Source organism: Mobula hypostoma, chromosome 19 (assembly GCF_963921235.1).
Source record: "Mobula hypostoma chromosome 19, sMobHyp1.1, whole genome shotgun sequence".
Lineage (NCBI taxonomy): Eukaryota > Metazoa > Chordata > Chondrichthyes > Myliobatiformes > Myliobatidae > Mobula > Mobula hypostoma.
In genome coordinates this window covers 39,013,614-39,031,917 of record NC_086115.1, presented here as the reverse complement: position 1 = coordinate 39,031,917, position 18,304 = coordinate 39,013,614, and the positions used below count along the sequence as shown (strand labels likewise).

General features: G+C 39.1%; 1 protein-coding gene across 1 annotated transcript in view; it reads right to left on the bottom strand.

Annotated features, from left to right (window-relative positions):
* Positions 1 to 464: 464 nt before the first annotated feature.
* The window catches only part of LOC134359133 (protein CC2D2B-like), a 139,454-nt gene continuing 121,614 nt past the window's right edge, over positions 465 to 18,304 (bottom strand). Inside the window, exons 31-33 of the mRNA XM_063072098.1 lie at positions 15,254 to 15,312; positions 6,830 to 7,007; positions 465 to 653 (exon numbers count right to left, since the gene is read on the bottom strand). Of these exons, the coding sequence (XP_062928168.1) occupies positions 465 to 653; positions 6,830 to 7,007; positions 15,254 to 15,312 (426 nt within the window). The remainder of the gene's footprint in view (positions 654 to 6,829; positions 7,008 to 15,253; positions 15,313 to 18,304) is intronic.

The window sequence follows — 18,304 nt, the reverse complement described above, 5'->3', positions numbered from 1 at the left end:
GTTGGTTTTATTTGTATAGAAGAAAAGGTTTCCATCTCCTTATTTTTATAAACATGAATGCAAATATTGAAAATCAATCAAAACACTTTTTGAAAGAGAGGAGATGATTGTCTCTTACTGAATTAGTCAAATCAACTATTCTGGTGTAAATATTCCTTTTATGATATTAGAGTTGTAACTCATCTTTGTGAGAATAGGAGATTAAATGAATCTGGTAAAATAATAACAGAAAACTATTGAAGCAGGGTACTTATAGTCAGAAGAGTTATTTTCTCTTTCTAGAAAACAGAAAAGATTGGATTGGATGGTTTGAAAATTAAGTGAGGTTAATTTATGAAAAAAATTACTTATTGGGCTAATAAACTTCAAAGTTACTAAAAATGGGAAATCACAGTACAGAAAACAGTAGAACAAAAATAAGAGATCTAGGTCAAAAATATTAAACAATGGCAAGCTTGATTTTTTTATGCATTGCGAACCAGAGATGCTATATAGATCCACACTGATAATACATTGCCAGGGTATGGATAAATATACACCGCAACAGCAAACTCCACATTGGGGATGTTGATTTTATGAATACCAGTACTGTAGACTTTATCAAATATTGTCTCCAACTTTGAATAGCACATTTGAATAGGAAATCCTGAAACCTGTTGAGATAAACAAAATATTGTAATTGACTGACTTACATATTTTATAATTCAAAGTATATTTTCCAATCAAAAAATAGAATAATCTAAAATACATTCAGTGGCCACTTTATTAGGTACACCAGTGCACGTGTTCCTTAATGCAAATATCTAATTAGCCAGTCTTGTGCAGCAACTCAATGCTTTAAAACACGCAGACATGATCAAGAGGTTCAGTTGTTATTCAGTTCGAAGTTCAAAGTATATTTTATTATCAGAGTTCATACATGTCACCACATACAACCCTGAGATTCTTTTTCTGCAGGCATACTATAGAACAGTAACTGTAAACAGGATCTGTAAACTGTAAACAAACTGTGCAAATGCAGATAATAAATAAATAGCAATAAATAACGAGCATGAAATATCATGATTAAAGAGTCTTTAAATAAGTGCAGTTATCTCCTTTTGTTCAAGAGCCTGATGGTTGAGGGGTAATACCAGTTCTTGTACCTGGTGGTGCGAGTCCTGAGGCACTTGTACCTTCTAGTTGATTTCAACAGTGAGAAAAGAGCATGGTTTGGGTGGTGAGGATCTTTGCTGATGGATGCTGTTTTTCTACAGCAATGTTTCATGTAGGTGTGCTCAATGGTTGAGAGGGCTTTACCTGTGATATACTTAGCCAAATCCACTACCTTTGTAGGAATTTCCATTCAAAGGCATTGGAGCTCCCATACCAGGCCATTATGCAGCCTGTCAGCACACTTTCCACCATTCATCCACAGAGGTTTGACCAAATATCAGAATGGGGAAGAAATGTAAACTAAGTGACTTTGACTGTGGAATGGTTATTGGTGCCTGACAGTGTAGCTTGAGTATCTCAGAAACTGTTGATCTGCTGGGAGTTTCACATACAGTAGTCCCTAGAGTTTCCGGAAAATGGCGTGAAAAAAAAATCCAGTGAGCAGTAGTTCTGTGGGCAATAATGCCTTATTAATGAGAAATGTCAGAGAAGAATGGCCATACCAGTTCAAGCTGACAGGAAGGCGACAGCAACTCAAATGACGAAGTTACAATAGTGGTGTACAGAAGAGCATCTCTGAACACACAACACATTGAACCTTCAAATGAATAGGCTACAGCAACAGAAGACCACATTGGGTTTCAATTCTGTACCTAATAAAGTGAACACTGAGTATATGCTGCAGATGATTCTGACATCCCTACAATCACATGGAAATTACAATGCAGGAAAATACTATAAATGCCAAGTTGCCACTCTTTATGTTCTACGTGAGTTTCTGTCAGCCATTTTACATTTAACCCTTTTTTATCCCTTCCCCTTTCACTTAGAGTTTTTCTTTAATTACAACCATGCTGTTTATCATTGTTATTATGGAAGCATGTTCTACATTTGAACAGTTATCTGGATAAATATGATTTTCCTGAATCGATTAATAGATTTTTTTTGTTTCTCCATGACCATGTTTTTATTGCTCCTCCATAAAAACATTTTTTAACCATTACCCTATTAAATTCCTTAATAATTTTAAAGATAAAAATACATGATGCTCCCTTGGAGGTAAGGACTCCTAGGCAACTAGAAACTGAATTTGGAAATGTCACAATCACTCCCAGTTCTGTTGATCTTGCAAAGTCATCTGGAGAATGGGGTTGAACCTTAAAGGCTCTGTCCCAGAAGCAGATGAAATAATAGCCATACATAGTCATGCTCACAGAATCATGCCTTACAATGCTTCAGATTCTTCTACCACAATCCTTGAGTATTATTTTTTCAACTAGCAATAAGACCCAGCAGTACACTGGTACATGGATGAGAGAATAGCTGTATTGGTCCTCACCATTGGCTCAAGGCCATTTGGTGTCTGGTAGAGCATAGACATAGCAATGTCCTGTTGAATGTCACCAGACCTACTCCCTCAACTGATGAATCAGTGTTTCTCCATGTTCAAAATTTGGAAGTCCTTAAATACTGAAATTAGAAAGAGCATGGAAGATACTCTTGGTGGGATTTCTCCAAGAGTGGGCTTACTTGCACTACCACTGTCTAAGCTAGCTACAGTATGTTTCAAAACAAAAACTTGCCAGACTGGGTCTACAGCTGAAATCAGCAATCCTCATCATTGCTGATCTGTTTGTGGTAGATCATTTGCACATGGCAGTTGCTAGGGAGTATTCTGCAGTTATGTGAATATAGCAAATATTAATTCAAACAAGAACCAGGTTTCATTTCTTATTGCAAATGTAAATAATTTCAGGAAGATTGCAATTAGCCTTCAGATTTTTTGTAAATTGAAGTACAAGTTCTCCACAGCCATATGTTCAGACAAATGTGGTTGTGTTAATTGTCCTACATCAACTATGGGTTTAAGTAATTTGCACCATTGTGTAAGTTCAGGAAGTGTCCCAACCAAGGTATCTGAACATTCAGAGGTGTCTCCCACTGTAGATATGCAATTCAAAGGAATTTTGAATTTAGTGTTCAAAAGCTCAACCCAACCCAAAGTATTGAAGCAAACGATGTCAGTGTAACTATTGAAACTGTATTGAATCACCTACTGTCACCATTGATCTTAAGGATATAAAAAATGTGATGAACATTGAGCTTGTGAGCCTCTACCGAGAGGGTCTCCAGAATTATTCCTGCTTGTTGTGCTGAATAAAGACTTGTATATCACCAGGTTCAGCGTCTCTTCCATGACTTCAGTCATGGTCATAACAGCTTCCTCACGAATGTGAGAGGCCCTTTGACCTTCTCCTGTTCTTATTTTTTATTGTGCGGTAGAGCGTTACCATTATGTTAAATGGAGTAGACTCAAAACTGATCCAGCAAGTCATAACTGGGCAGACATGCAAAACAAAAACACCATACAAAAGATAGAGCTAAGTACAGTAACGCCAAAAATGAAGGATCAGATCAAAGTTCTACATTTCTGACACAGCTCATAAATGGTGATGGACAATTTAACAGTGAGTTGGAGGAGGAGGCTCCAACAAAATTGCATCCCCTGTTGGGGCCAGCCTGTCACTGCGAAGATAAGGGAAAAGCATTTGCAACTATTTTCATCAATGTTAAGAAATATCTAGTGGGTGAAATGTCTAGGTTTTGTACCAAGATTCCCTTCATCATCGAGCTTGTCTACAACCAATATGATTCACCTGATATCAAAAAATGGCAATAGCACTGTATAACACAAATGATATGGGACCAGACAACATCTTGCCTGTTGCACTAAAGAAAGACATGCACTCCAAAACTAGCCATATCTCTAATCAAGCTCTTTCATTACAGCAAAGATACAAACATCAATGTGAGACAGTATAAGATATAGAGTATCACAAAATAGCAGTATAAATCCAATTTAGTTCATTGGTGCCCAATTAATCTTTTTCCTGTTAACAACAGGATGATGGTAACCCTCAATGGCATTCAATCATCAATAACCTTCTCGCTGATGCACAGTTTTGGTTTATTCAGAACCACTTATTTCGGAGGACTTGTCCTGGGCCCAGCATATAGATGCAATTATGTAAAGAATGCACTGCAGTGCCTCTACTACCTTAGGTGTTTGCAAAGATTTTGCAGGACATCTAAAACTTTGGCAAACTTCTACTGACATGCAGTGGAGAGTATATTGGCTGGCTGCATCACAGATGGTAAGGAAATACCATTCCCCTTGAACAGAAAATCTTACAAAAAGTAGTGGATACAGTCCTGTCTATCACAGGTAATGCCCTTCCCACCATTGAGCACATCTACACAAAGCGTTGTCACAGGAAAGCAGCTTCCATCATCAGGGACCCCCCACCACCCAGAACATGCTCTCTTCACACTGTTGCCATCAGGAAGAAGGTACAAGAGCCTCAGGACTCACATCACCATGTTCAGGAACAGTTATTGCTCCTCAGCCACCAGGCTTTTGAACCAGAGAAGATAATTTCACTCAACTTCAATTGTCCCATCATTGAAATGTTCCCACAACCTATGGACTCACTTTCAAAAACTCTTCATCTAATGTTCTCAATGTTTATTGCTTTTTTATTTATTGTATTATTTCTTTCTTTTTGTATTTGCACAGTTTGTTACCTTTTGCACATTGGTTGGTGCGGTCTTTCATTGATTCTATTATGGTTATTATTCTATCACGGATTGAGTACGTCCACAAGGAAGTGAATCAGGGTTGAATATGGTGACATATATGTACTTTGAAAATAAATTTACATTGAACTTTGAACTTAGTTCCAGCTCTTGGCTCAGAGTTAATTCCAGAGATAAAGTGAAAGTGACTGCTCCCAACATCGAAAGCATTCGACAAGTGTGATAGTAAGTGGTATAAACTAGGTCAGTGGGCCTCAAGGTTATAGGTCATCTATCCTAGCCCCAGCATCTCATTGTGTGAGTTCATAAGAACAGTGTCTAGGTAGGACCAGCAATTTCAGTGGTTTCATCATTGATCTTCCTTCCATCATCTGTCAGAAACAGGGATATGTGCATCATCTTTGATTTCATCCCCTCTTCTCAGAAAAAGAAGCAAATCACATTCGCATTCAGCATGAACTAGATAACATTCAAAGAGGAGGAAGATTAGCACCATCCAAGTGCTAGGCAATGACCTTTACCAACAGGAGAGTATAACCATGCTAGTCAAATGCATTACTGTGCTTGAATAGCCCACCATATGGACCTTAGAAATCACCGATGGCCAGGAACCTAACTGGACCAGCTACATAAATGCCATGGCTACATTAGCAAGGCAGAGTCTGAATATCTTGAGACAAGTAACTCCTTCACCTACGTGACATACACCAGGAGTGAGCCAAAATCCACTTGTCTAGATTTCTGGTTTTGCACAACTTCAACAACACTCTAGAAATGAACACATTTCAGGAACATGCATTTCATTTGACTCACACCACATCAACACTCTTCCTCCATTATTGGTACACAAAGGCTAATATGTATACTCTCATAAAAGCTATGCAATCTAGCCTATCTGACAGCACCTCTCAAATTCGTATCTTTAGTAACAAAAAAGGATAAATGCAACAAGTTTATGGAAATACAGAAATAAAGCCTGCAGTGTCACCTCATATACAATAATTATATTGAAAAATATCACCGTTCTTTTACCATTACTGTGTCTAAATCAAGAAACTCTGGCAGGCGCAGTAGCAAACTGAAGTGCAGGAATGCGAGAGACTTCCAGCAATTCAAACAAAATAAAAGATTTATTACAGAAATTAACCAGCAAAACTACCAAGAACTCAGGCAAATTCTGCAGAATCTTGAAGAACTGAAATCACTCATGATACACAGAAGAACTCGGTCAGAGTTTCCACCAGATAAGGATCTACAACAACCAAGCAAAAAGGGGTTTGCAAGCACTCCTGAAGTACACCCTGGGACACATAGGAATTCAAGACCAATCAGACAGCCCCAGTGTCCAGACGAAGCAATAACCCACAAAGACAACAACTACAGTGCAAGACATGAAAATCCCCATGCTAATTCAATTACCTCAAATTGAATAAAAATGATAAATACAAACAATCTCCATGACACCAAATGAGACACCTGCAACACAAAATGTAAATCTAGAGCCTAGCCCAAAGACAAACAATTAGACATAACAGGCAAACAATCCAATGAACAGTGAACATCCATGAAGTTACACAGAGAAAATACAATCGACATACTCACTGAAAAAAATCTTTTCTTTTTTCTAAAAATTACCCCTAGTTATGACACTCCTAGTTCGTAGCATTTTGGGAGTACTTCCACCAAGAAGAAATATAATGGTTCTGGAAGGTGACTTACCATCCAACATATTGCCTTAAGGCAGTTATGAAGACAACAAATGCTTACATTGCCAGTAATTCCCACATGTGAATAAAAACATCCCAAACCATCACTTTGAGATCACAGGATCGGTAACATAAAAATGTGATACAAATTAGCACTTGGAAACTGAATGGCCAGAAGAGAAAGCTTAAATATTACATCTACTCATATTAATGGTGGGTAGCTAAAAATAAGAAGTGGATACATTTATTTTAAATTTACAATTATTAGCTTTCCAGATTTTAGTACATATGCTATAATATATCAAACTTCTGAAAAATTAATATTAAGAATAATTTAATTGGAAGTGCTTTTTTCTGAAGGGATAACAAACCTTGTATTCCTTTAAAAGGTTCTCTAAACCTGCACTCTGCTCTTCACTTACTGAGCGACCAAGGTTTCGTTCCAGCAGAGGAAGAAAATTTTGAAACACTCCAGTACAGTAACGATTCCATCGAGTGGGACGCTGTGCTCTCCATTCCATAAATTTATTCTTCAGTGCCCATTCAATTCTAAGTCACAGTGAATAAGAAAAGAGTAAAACACATGACCACTTTCTGAGAGTGAGAACTGGAATAATTTGCTATTTTAACCAACTGTATCTTTTTTTTGTGAGAAACAACCCATTGCTTTATGAAACAATTACAATGACATGCAATGGTCTCTTCTCAATTAGTCCATGTAACAAAGCACTTCATTCTCCAACAATCTGTTAAGTAAAGAAAACAAACACAAGAAAATCTGCAGATGCAGGAAATCCAAAGCAACACACACACAAAATGCTGAAGGAACTCAGCAGGCCAGGCAGCATCTATAGAAAAGAGTAAACAGTTGGCGTTTCGAGCCAAGACCCTTCAACAGAATTGGGGTCTCGCCCCAAAGTGTCGACTGTTCGTTCTTTTCCATAGATGCTGCCTGGCCTGCTGAGTTCCGGCAGCATGTTGTGTGTGTTGCTAAGTAAAGAAAAACTTCATTCCCCTCTTGACAATTTTGATTTGGTCTCATCACTGATTCCCAACTACAGGAAATAATGTTGCAGCATCAAACTCCAATGCTGGGGATACAAAAAATACAGAAAATGCTATTTCATGCACCTGTCCTATATTTGACCATTCACTCAACTTCTAAATTACTTTGAAACTTCATTTCACATTCCTCACAATTCACAATCCAGTTTCTTGTCATAGGCAAACTCAGAAATACTAATTCTATTTTCTCAGCAGGTTTATTGATATATATTATGAATAGCTGGAGACCAAGATCAGTTCCCTGTGATTAATGCCTGCCATTCTGATACCCATTATTACTACTTTGTATTTCCTATCAACCAACTTTTGATCCATGCCAATATGTTATTCCCAAGCCCATGTGAGTCATAGACTTGTACAGCAAGGAAATAGTCCAATTTTTGTAAATGGGCTTTGTTTATGCACTGGGGTGGGGGACTATTAATAATCTAGGAACTTTATTTTTTTTACAGACCTTTCTATGATGAATTTTAAAAATGTCCATGCTAGCCATGGCACTTACCTGACCTAACCTCATTTGCCTGTATTTGGAAAATATCCCATTAAATCTTTCTTTGTACCCATCACAAACAAGAGAAAATCCGTAAATGCTGGAAATCCAAGCAACACACACAAAATGCTGGTTGAACTCAGCGGGTCGGGCAGCATCTATGGAAAAGAGTACAGCTGATATTTTGGGCTGAGACTCTTCAGCTGCTGAAGTGTCTCAGCCTGAAATGTCAACTGTACTCTTTTCCATAGATGTAGCCTGATCTGCTGGGCTCCTCCAGCATCTTGTGTGTGTGTTTTGTACCCACAAAATGCCTTTTAAATATTGCAATTTATCTTGCCTCTGTCTCTTCCTCTGGCAGTTCATTCAAAATTACTGTCAACTTCTGTGCAAAAAAGTTGTCCCTCAGATCCCCTTTAAATGTTTCCACTCTCCCATTAAATCCTCTAGTTTTAGACCCTCGTACTCTGGGGAAAAGATTGCAACCATCCACCCTACTTATACCCTTCATTATTTTATTAATCTCTATAAGGACACCCCTCAGCCTCCTTCGCTCCAAGGTAAACAGTCCCAGCCTATCCAATCACTCTTCAATCCTTTAGTTCTGACAACATTCCTCTGAATTGTTTCTGCACTACCTCTTGCTTAATTACATCTTTCCTATAACTTGACAACCAGACCTGCACATAATACGATGGGTGCAGTTTCATCAACATCTTTTACAGCTGTAACATGATGTCCCAACCCTTGTACTTAGTACATTGACTGACGAAGGCAAGTGGGCCATGTGCTTTCTTTACCACCTTATCTAACTGTGCAACCACTTTCAGGGAACTGTGTATTTGTATCCCTAGGTCTCCCAGTTCTGCAACACATCCCTGGAGCACTACCATTTACTGTGTAAGTCCTGCCCAGTATTAACTTCCCAAAATGCACAACACTGCACATGCCTGAGTTAAATCCCCTGTGCCATTCCATTGTCCATTTTCCCAGTTGATTGAGATCCTATTGCAACCTTAGACAATCTTTCTCACTGTCCACACCACCACCAAATTTGGTACTATTGGCAAACTAATCATGTCACCTACATTCTCATACAAGTCTTTAATGTACAAGTATATGGTATGCAATAAAGAACCCAATGCTAATCCCTGTGGCACATCACTGATCACAAGCCTCCAATTTGAAAAACAACCCTTCACTACCATTCCCTGAACTCTTCCACGAAGACAAGTTTGTATCCAATTGGTTAGCTCACCCAGGATCACATGTTGATATGATCTTCCAAACCAGTCTACCATGCAGGACCTTGTCATAGACTTCCCAAAAATCCACGTGGGCAATGTATACCATCTTGCCCGAGTCAATCCTCTTGGTCACCTCATCAAAAATCTCAAACAAATTCAAAAAACATGATTCCCCAGCATACTATCCCTAATCTGTCCTTCTCTTCCTAAGTGCAGATAGATCCCGTTTCTCAGAATCCCCTTCAGTAACTTTCCTGCCACTGATTTTAGTCTCACCTGCGGTTTGCTGCTGGTCCTTACATAATAATGGGCACAATAATAGCCACCTTTCAATGTTCTCGTACCCCACCCATGGCCAATGAAGATACAAAAGTCTCTGCCAGAGCCCCAGAAACTTCTTCCCTTGCTTTCCACTATATTCTAAATCAGCAGAAGTAAGTTAGATCTTGGTGTCTTTAAGTCACAATAGATACTGTGACTTCCTTGTAATCAAGCAAAAGGAACAATGATTTTCCAGAATCTAAGAATGTTGATGTCACATCAATCAGATACATGCTGCCCTGGTACTTTTACTCTATCAGTCCTGCATTTATTCTGATGAATATGCTGTAAATCTCCTGCAAGATTGGGTGCCAGGAGATTTACAGCCTATTCATCAGAATTATGGTTTAGTCAAGGTTGTATACAACTGGAGCATAATTTCTCCTATCTATATTAACCCTATGAGATAATAGGCAATATTTTATTTGGCCTCATGACTTGCTGCTACCATCAGAAAGAAGGTACAAGAGCCTCAGGACCCACACCACCAGGTTCAAGAACAGTTCCTACCCCTTAACCATCAGGCTGTTGGATCAAAGGGTATAACTTCACTTAATTTCACTTACCCCATCATTGGAATGTTCCCACAACTAATGGACTCACTTTTAAGAACCCTTCATCTTATGTTTTCAATCTTTCTTTCTTTCCTTCTTTCTTTCTTTATTAATTATTTCTTATTTTGTATTCGCACAGTTTGATGTCTTCTGCACTCTGGATGAATGCCTTAGTTGGGCAATCTTTCATTGATTCTGTTATGGCTATTATTCAATAGATTTATTGATTATGCCTACAGGAAAATGAATCTCAGGGTTGTATATGGTGACATATGTGTACTTTGAGGATAAAATTTACTGTGAACTTTGGTTTGTCAAAAAGGCAATTAGCTTTTAGAAATCTACATACACGTAAATTTCTTCTGCCACTCTACAGTTCCTTCTTTGCTGCATTTTGGAAAAACTCATGGCTCAAAATACTAGTCCACCTGAAAAACCTCAATAGAAGAGCAGTTAAGCAGTGAAACAATTACTATTTTGATGTTTGTGCCACTTCAACAAAATTCACACATGCTCGAATCTTGAGCCTTTGGTCACAAGAGAGAGTGTCATGAGGTAAATAAATAGGCCATTCAGTCTACAATGATCAAAGGGAAATTAAATTTTGGTCTCTTTCATTATCAAAATGTGTCATCTCTCCCAAACTAGTCTGTAGCTAAGGATTTGTGGAGTGCTTCTGTTGGAGATGAACTGCTCAAAGGATGTGGACTGAAGATATGACCAATGTTTTGCCAAGGATTTGAGGGACAAGAAAGCAGTTGTTAGAGAGAAGGATTTGTGGTAGTGCTGTTAATGTTAGATAGGAGAGAGTGATCAGACACACTGCTAGTGTTTGAGGGCAAAGGGGAGGATCACTTTTGTAGCCCTTCTGAGAGGAAAGACAGGAACAGAAAATTGCAGGTCTGTGATCAGGAGTACAGGGAGACCTGTCCAGTATTTAGGATGAAGTTGGAGGAAGAAGATTAGCCTAATTATTAGGAGGGTGATCATGCCATCCTATTTGAATACTTGAGTGTGTGGGAACAGTAGCAATGGTAATGTCTTGGGCTTGCAAGGCAAAATTTGGGAGTACAAGTTACAGAGGAAGTTTTACTGGGTGGATTGATTTAAATGCAAAGGGAGAGTAGCATGATAATTCAAGTGAGTATTTTACTTAAAACGTACAGGAGATGCTGTAAGCACTTAGCAAGTCAGACAGCATCAGTTGAATAAGAAACAGATCGAATGTTTCAGATCAACAACTATTCAATGGGGAATAATGAAGGGCTTCTGATCTTTACCATAGTTTCTCTTTTTACAGATGCTTCCTGATCTGCTGTTTACAGCATCTTTTGTTTTTATTTCAAATTTCCATTATCACCACTTTTTTTGATTTTTCAAATCCTTTACTTCCAGACCTCCCAGGCCTCTGCCCCAGGATTACAATTACATTCTCCCAGAATTTCCTTATGAGTGAATGAATGGATAATAAACAAATAAATAAATCAATAGTTAGATAAATAAATAAAAGGCATCTGTGATGTTTCAGAAAAGAGTGTTGCAGGAAAAATCATTGCATTATAGCCCAACAATAAATTGCGTTGGAGTTACATTGGGGGATCATAACTAGAAGTGCCCAGTGAAATTTCTTCATTGGCTTAATCTGATCCTACAATAGTCCCATCCACAACTTAATCACAGTTATATCAATTTTAATTGGCATAATGTTAGAAAAAGGCAAGTGTTCTGCAATTCAGTTCTCAGGCAATTGTTTCTCTTTCTTGGAAACTGAATGACTCATTTCCTGCTTTGAGCTCAATTTACCACATAAGTTTTTATGCACATTTTTAAAATTCATTTTCAGTTTTTATATACAGTACATCACTGAGAAGGCTACTCATGTCCCTTTATATTTTGCTGTTTATATCTAAATCATTTACTGTGCTTTCCAATTTGTTTTAATTTATAAATATTGATTATACCTCTCAGCTCCTTCATTGAAATCATTGATAAATTTGATTAAAAATCTGTGGCTGCAATACTGATCTCTCAGAGAGATCAGATGCCATGTTCAAATAATCAAGTATGCACTTTATCTTTCCTCTGTCTTCTTTCATTTCATGTGAACTTACCAAATGAATTTTAGAAGAAAACATAGATGATACCCTTAATAACCCTTTATTCATCACTCTATCATCCTCCAACAAGTAACCAAATTAGACAGATGTTACTCAGTGTTAACACGTCAGTACTGATAGTAATCAGTTGATGCTCAGTAAATCTTGAGAGAGTTTCAAGAATTTTCTCAGAACTGACAGTAGTCAGGGAGGTCCACCATTTTAAACAATAGAGTTGAATGTTTCCAATCGAACAGTATAACTTATGCATCAAAAGATCATCAAAGGCAACTATTAATGTATTTGAAATCTCCTCACTCACTTCTTTTATTATTCTGATAAGGAAACCATGAAGGTTTGGAGATTTGCTTTACTTAAGCATAATGGATTTCACCATTAGCCCTTTCTTTGATAATGTTAAATCCAGTAAGTTCTATTGATAATTAATTTAGATTTTCTTTATACTCATGGTACCTAGGTATCTTTCTGTTCTTTGAAGACAGAAGCAAAGTATTCATTTATTGCCAGTTATATGTTCTCTTGGACACTTTGCTTCTCTTAAGTATTTTTAAAGAAACTTTTACTGTTAAACTTGTAATCCTTTGCAAATGCACTTCTCATTTTTTTGTTGTTGTTGTCAATACCTTCTGCACCTTTTTATTGACCCTGTTAAGATGTTGCCAGCAAGAGATAACATAATACAGGCAGCAAGAAGTAAAGGACCTTTATAATTATGCATTGAACTTTTAAATCTCAAATCTGCAGTCAGGAATACTGCATTACAAATGGTCTCTAAAGCCATTTAACTGTATTAGCAATCTTAGGATCATTCTATGGACTCAATGGATTTGGCAGACCTGACCTTCCAGAACACCATACAGCGCCTGGAAGCATTGAAGCTCGTAGAATTTTGCCACAATTTATGGTCACTGAAGAGGACTTTGGGTAAAACTGGAACACAGAAGCATGAAATTGACTTCCCTAACATCATTTAGATTGATATACAATCACTGGAGAACAAGGAGAAAGACCCGTGAGCTGAACTTCTGTATCAGAGGATTATGAGAAACTGCAGTGTACTCTGTTTCACAGAGACATGGCTTACCTCCCAACTCTCCAGACACAGTGCTCCATCCACTGTATGGATGGGATAGCAGCATTAGGAAAAGCAAGGGGCAGGAGTGTATACTTCATGATAAACTCCTCGTGGTGCTTGGAAATGATGGTCTTGTCCCATTCCTGGTCCCCTGATCTGGAACATCTGGTAGTTAAATGCCAACCATTCTAGCTACTTCAATGCAGAACTCAATCAGCATAGGTCACAAAAGCATCTCCTCCTCACTGATTATAAACACAGATACACTTTTGTGCTTAACTTCTGCTCTTCCTTCATTACACCCATGGTAAAGCACAGCTTCCAAAACTGTCTATAAATTTGCTTGTGATACTGCTGTTGTAGGCAGACTCATGGGAGATGATAAGTCAGGAGTGAGAAAGACCATCCGGTGACTGGTGTTGCGATAACAACCTCTTTCTCAAGGTTAATGAAATCACAGAACTAATGAATTCTATTGAAAGAGGAAATCAAGGGACGACTTACCACTTCTCAATACGGATAGACAGAGCAAGCAGCTTCAAATTCCTGGGCATTAATTAATATCTCAAATGGCCTGTTCTGGACCCAGCACATTCATGAAGAAAGCATGCCAGTGACTATCATTTCTTAGGGACTTAAGGAATTTTAGCATATTACTAAATAATCTAACTTTCACAGTATCCTGTGGTATGGCAATTTCAATGCACAGGAACTCAAGAGGCTGCAGAGCATAGTGAACACATATCCCTCCCCATCAGTGGCAGCATCTACAGGAAGTGCTGCCATAAGAAGTCAGCCCTTATCATCCAGGTCATGCCCTCTTCTTGTTGTTACTGCCAAGCAGGAGGTACAAAAGCCTGAAATCTTATGCTGTTGGCCATGAAGGAATTAAAATATGGAAGGAAACATCGAACTTGAATGGATCAAGGAAGCGGACAAACCAATTGTTTTTGTTCTTGCCACGAGGTTGAAGGAATGAACATGGCTCTATGTCCTCCATTTTTTGAATTGAAGTTACCTGGCTTGATAAATGTTTTAAAGCAGACATGATGATGCTCCAGGTAATGTGCTGGTTAGAGATAATTTCCAAATAAGAAGTTATTTGTAAGGTGTTCTTTGGTTTGTTGCTGTTGAGATTGTGTCTGCCCTGTGTACTGGTTTGGTAACTGATTTAAAACAAAAAGCCATGAATTATCAGCTGTCAGATAGAAGATAGCCACATACAAAATGCTGGAGGAACTCAGCAGGCCGGGCAGCATCTATGGAAAAGAGTACGGTTGACGTTTCAGGCCAAAATAACTCCAGAGATTCACCATCGCCAGGGGCTGGGAGAAGAAAGGATCGAGTTCCCTAACCTAATTCTGTTGATGCAATGGTCAACAATGCTACCAGGTTCAAGAATAGCTACTTTCCTAAAACCATCAGGTTCTTGAACCTACCTGCACAACCCTAATCCTTCCTCAGCAATGACCACTATAGACCATCTCTTGCACTACCATGGAATTGCCTTTGATTGTTTTCTTTTGTCTTTGTTATCTTTTTACACTAAGGTTTTGCTTTTTAGCACATCTTTGTTTTTTTCTGTGTGCTATAGTGTTAAGTATAATGTATATGTAATTTATATTCTGCATGTTGTCTGTACCTACAACTCATGCCTATAATGTTGCTACAAACAAGTTTTCCATTTTATCTCACCATACTGATGAATATGCCAAAAAACTTGACACAAATTGACTTGGCTTAATATTTTCACAATGAATAATGTTTGCATTTCTTACTGTCCATGGTATTTCTACTTCATTTCTGTAAGATATTTCTAACTTCATTCTGTATCATGCCAAAACTACATACCTCAAATTTGTGTCATTACATAATAGCCAAGTTGTGTATCATTTCTAAATATATGATAGTAAAAAATGTTCCTACCTGTTCTGTAATTTATTCACCAGGCTTCTTTCAGTGGGATAGTAGATTAATTCCTGTGGCTAGAGAATATTTTTGCATTACATGTTGCAGATTTGTTTAAGATCTTATTCTTGTAAAAATGTTTATTGAATTAAACTATTTGAAATATTCTATTGAAAACTTCATTTTTATTAAAATTATTTGCAAATAAATGTTACTTCAAAATTATTAGATTAACAACTAAATTTCAGAAGTGGATAGTTATTCACAGCATCTACTATTTAGCATTTGAGGGATCTTGGGGTCCATATCTATAGGTCCCTCTAAGTTGCTGTACATGTTGATAGGGTGGTTAAGATGGCATATGGTGTGTTGGCCTTTATTAGTTGGAGGATTGAGTTCAAGAGCCATGCAGTAAAACTCTGGTTAGATTGCACTTGGAGTATTGTGTTCAGTTCTGGTTGCCTCACTGTAGAAAGATGTGGAAGCTTTAGTGAGGACGCAGAGGAGATTTAAAAGGAACAGAGCCTCATACAGCGGGCAGTGTATTTTGCGGGCGGTGCAGTGAGCCGGGAGCAGAGTGAAGGCTTAAGGGCTTCAGCTCAATGGGCTTAGGCGGAAACAGGCGAGGCAAGGAAGGTTTGGTATTCATTTTTTGTTGTTATTTGAGGAGAGGGGCAGTATGAGTGTGAGGGTAGCTTGTTGTTCTCGGTGCCGGATGTGGAAGGCCCTGGAGTCTCCAAGCCTCCCGGACGTCCACATCTGCGCCAGGTGCGCCGAGATGCAGCTCCTAAGGGACCGCGTTAGGGAACTGAAGCTGCAGCTCGATGACCTTCGTCTGGTCAGGGAGAGTGAGGAGTTGATAGAGAGGAGTCACAGGCAGGTGGTCACACCGGGGCCACGGGAGGCAGACAAGTGGGTCACAGTTAGGAGAGGGAAGGGGAAGAGTCAGGTAATAGAGAGTACCCCGGTGGCTGTGCCTCTTGACAATAGGTACTCCTGTTTGACTACTGCTGGGGGGGACAGCTTACCTTGGGGAAGCGACAGTGGCCGTGCCTCCGGCACAGAGTCCAGCCCTGTAGCTCAGAAGGGTAGGGAAAGGAAGAGGAGGGCAGTTGTAATAGGGGACTCGATAGTAAGGGGGTCAGATAGGCGATTCTGTGGACGCAGTCCAGAGACCCGGATGATAGTTTACCTCCCTGGTGCCAGGGTCCGGGATATTTCTGATAGCGTCCAAGATATCCTGAAGTGGGAGGGTGAGGAGCCAGAGGTCGTGGTACATATAGGTACCAATGACATAGGTAGGAAAAGGGAAGAGGTCCTGAAAGGATAATATAGGGAGTTAGGAAGGGAGTTGAGAAAAAGGACCGCAAAGGTAGTAATCTCAGGATTACTGCCTGTGCCACGCGACAGTGAGAGTAGGAATGCAATGAGGTGGAGGATAAATGTGTGGCTGAGGGATTGGAGCAGGGGACAGGGATTCAAGTTTTTGGATCATTGGGACCTCTTTTGGCGCAGGTGTGACCTGTACAAAAAGGGTGGGTTACACTTGAATCCTAGGGGGACCAATATCCTGGCAGGGAGATTTACGAGGGCTACTGAGGTGACTTTAAACTAGAATGGTTGGGGGTGGGAATCAAATTAAAGAGACTAGGAGAGAGGAGGTTAGTTCACAACAGGGGGATGGGAACAAGTGCAGAGAGACAGTGGGGTGTAAAATGAGGGTAGAAGCAAAAAGTAGTAAGGTGAAAAGTAAAAGTGGCAGGCCGGCAAATCCAGGGCAAAAATCAAAAAGGGCCACTTTTCAACATAACTGTATAAGGGCTAAGAGTGTTGTAAAAGCGAGCCTGAAGGCTTTGTGTGTCAATGCAAGGAGCATTCGTAACAAGGTGGATGAATTAAAAGTGCAGATTGTTATTAATGAATATGATATAGTTGGGATCACAGAGACATGGCTCCAGGGTGACCAAGGATGGGAGCTCAACATTCAGGAATATTCAATATTCAGGAGGGATAGACATGAAAGAAAAGGAGGTGGGGTAGCATTGCTGGTTAGAGAGGAGATTAATGCAATAGAAAGGAAGAACATTAGCCGGGAGGATGTGGAATCGGTATGGGTAGAGCTGCATAACACTAAGGGGCAGAAAACGCTGGTGGGAGTTGTGTACAGGCCACCTAACAGTAGTAGTGAGGTTGGGGATGGTATTAAACAGGAAATTAGAAATGCGTGCAATAAAGGAACAGCAGTTATAATGGGTGACTTCAATCTACATATAGATTGGGTGAACCAAATTGGTAAGGGTGCTGAGGAAGAAGATTTCTTGGAATGTATGCGGGATGGTTTTTTGAACCAACATGTTGAGGAACCGACCAGAGAGCAGGCTATTCTAGACTGGGTATTGAGCAATGAGAAAGGGTTAATTAGCAATCTTGTCATGAGAGGCCCCTTGGGTAAGAGTGACCATCATATGGTGGAATTCTTCATTAAGATGGAGAGAGACATAGTTAATTCAGAAACAAAGGTTCTGAATTTAAAGAAGGGTAACTTTGAAGGTATGAGACGTGAATTAGCTAAGATAGACTGGCAAATGACACTTAAAGGGTTGACGGTGGATATGAAATGGCAAGCATTTAAAGATCGCATGGATGAACTACAACAATTGTTCATCCCAGTTTGGCAAAAGAATAAATCAGGGAAGGTAGTGCACCCATGGCTGACAAGGGAAGTTAGGGATAGTATCAATTCCAAAGAAGGAGCATACAAATTAGCCAGAAAAAGTGGCTCACCTGAGGACTGGGAGAAATTCAGAGTCCAGCAGAGGAGGACAAAGGGCTTAATTAGAAAAGGGAAAAAAGATTATTAGAGAAAACTGGCAGAGAACATAAAAACTGACTGTAAAAGCTTGTATAGATATGTGAAAAGAAAAAGATTGGTTAAGACAAATGTTGGTCCCCTACAGACATAAACAGGTGAATTGATTATGGGGAGCAAGGACATGGCAGACCAATTGAATAACTACTTTGGTTCTGTCTTCACTAAGCAGGACATAAATAATCTTCTGGAAATAGTAG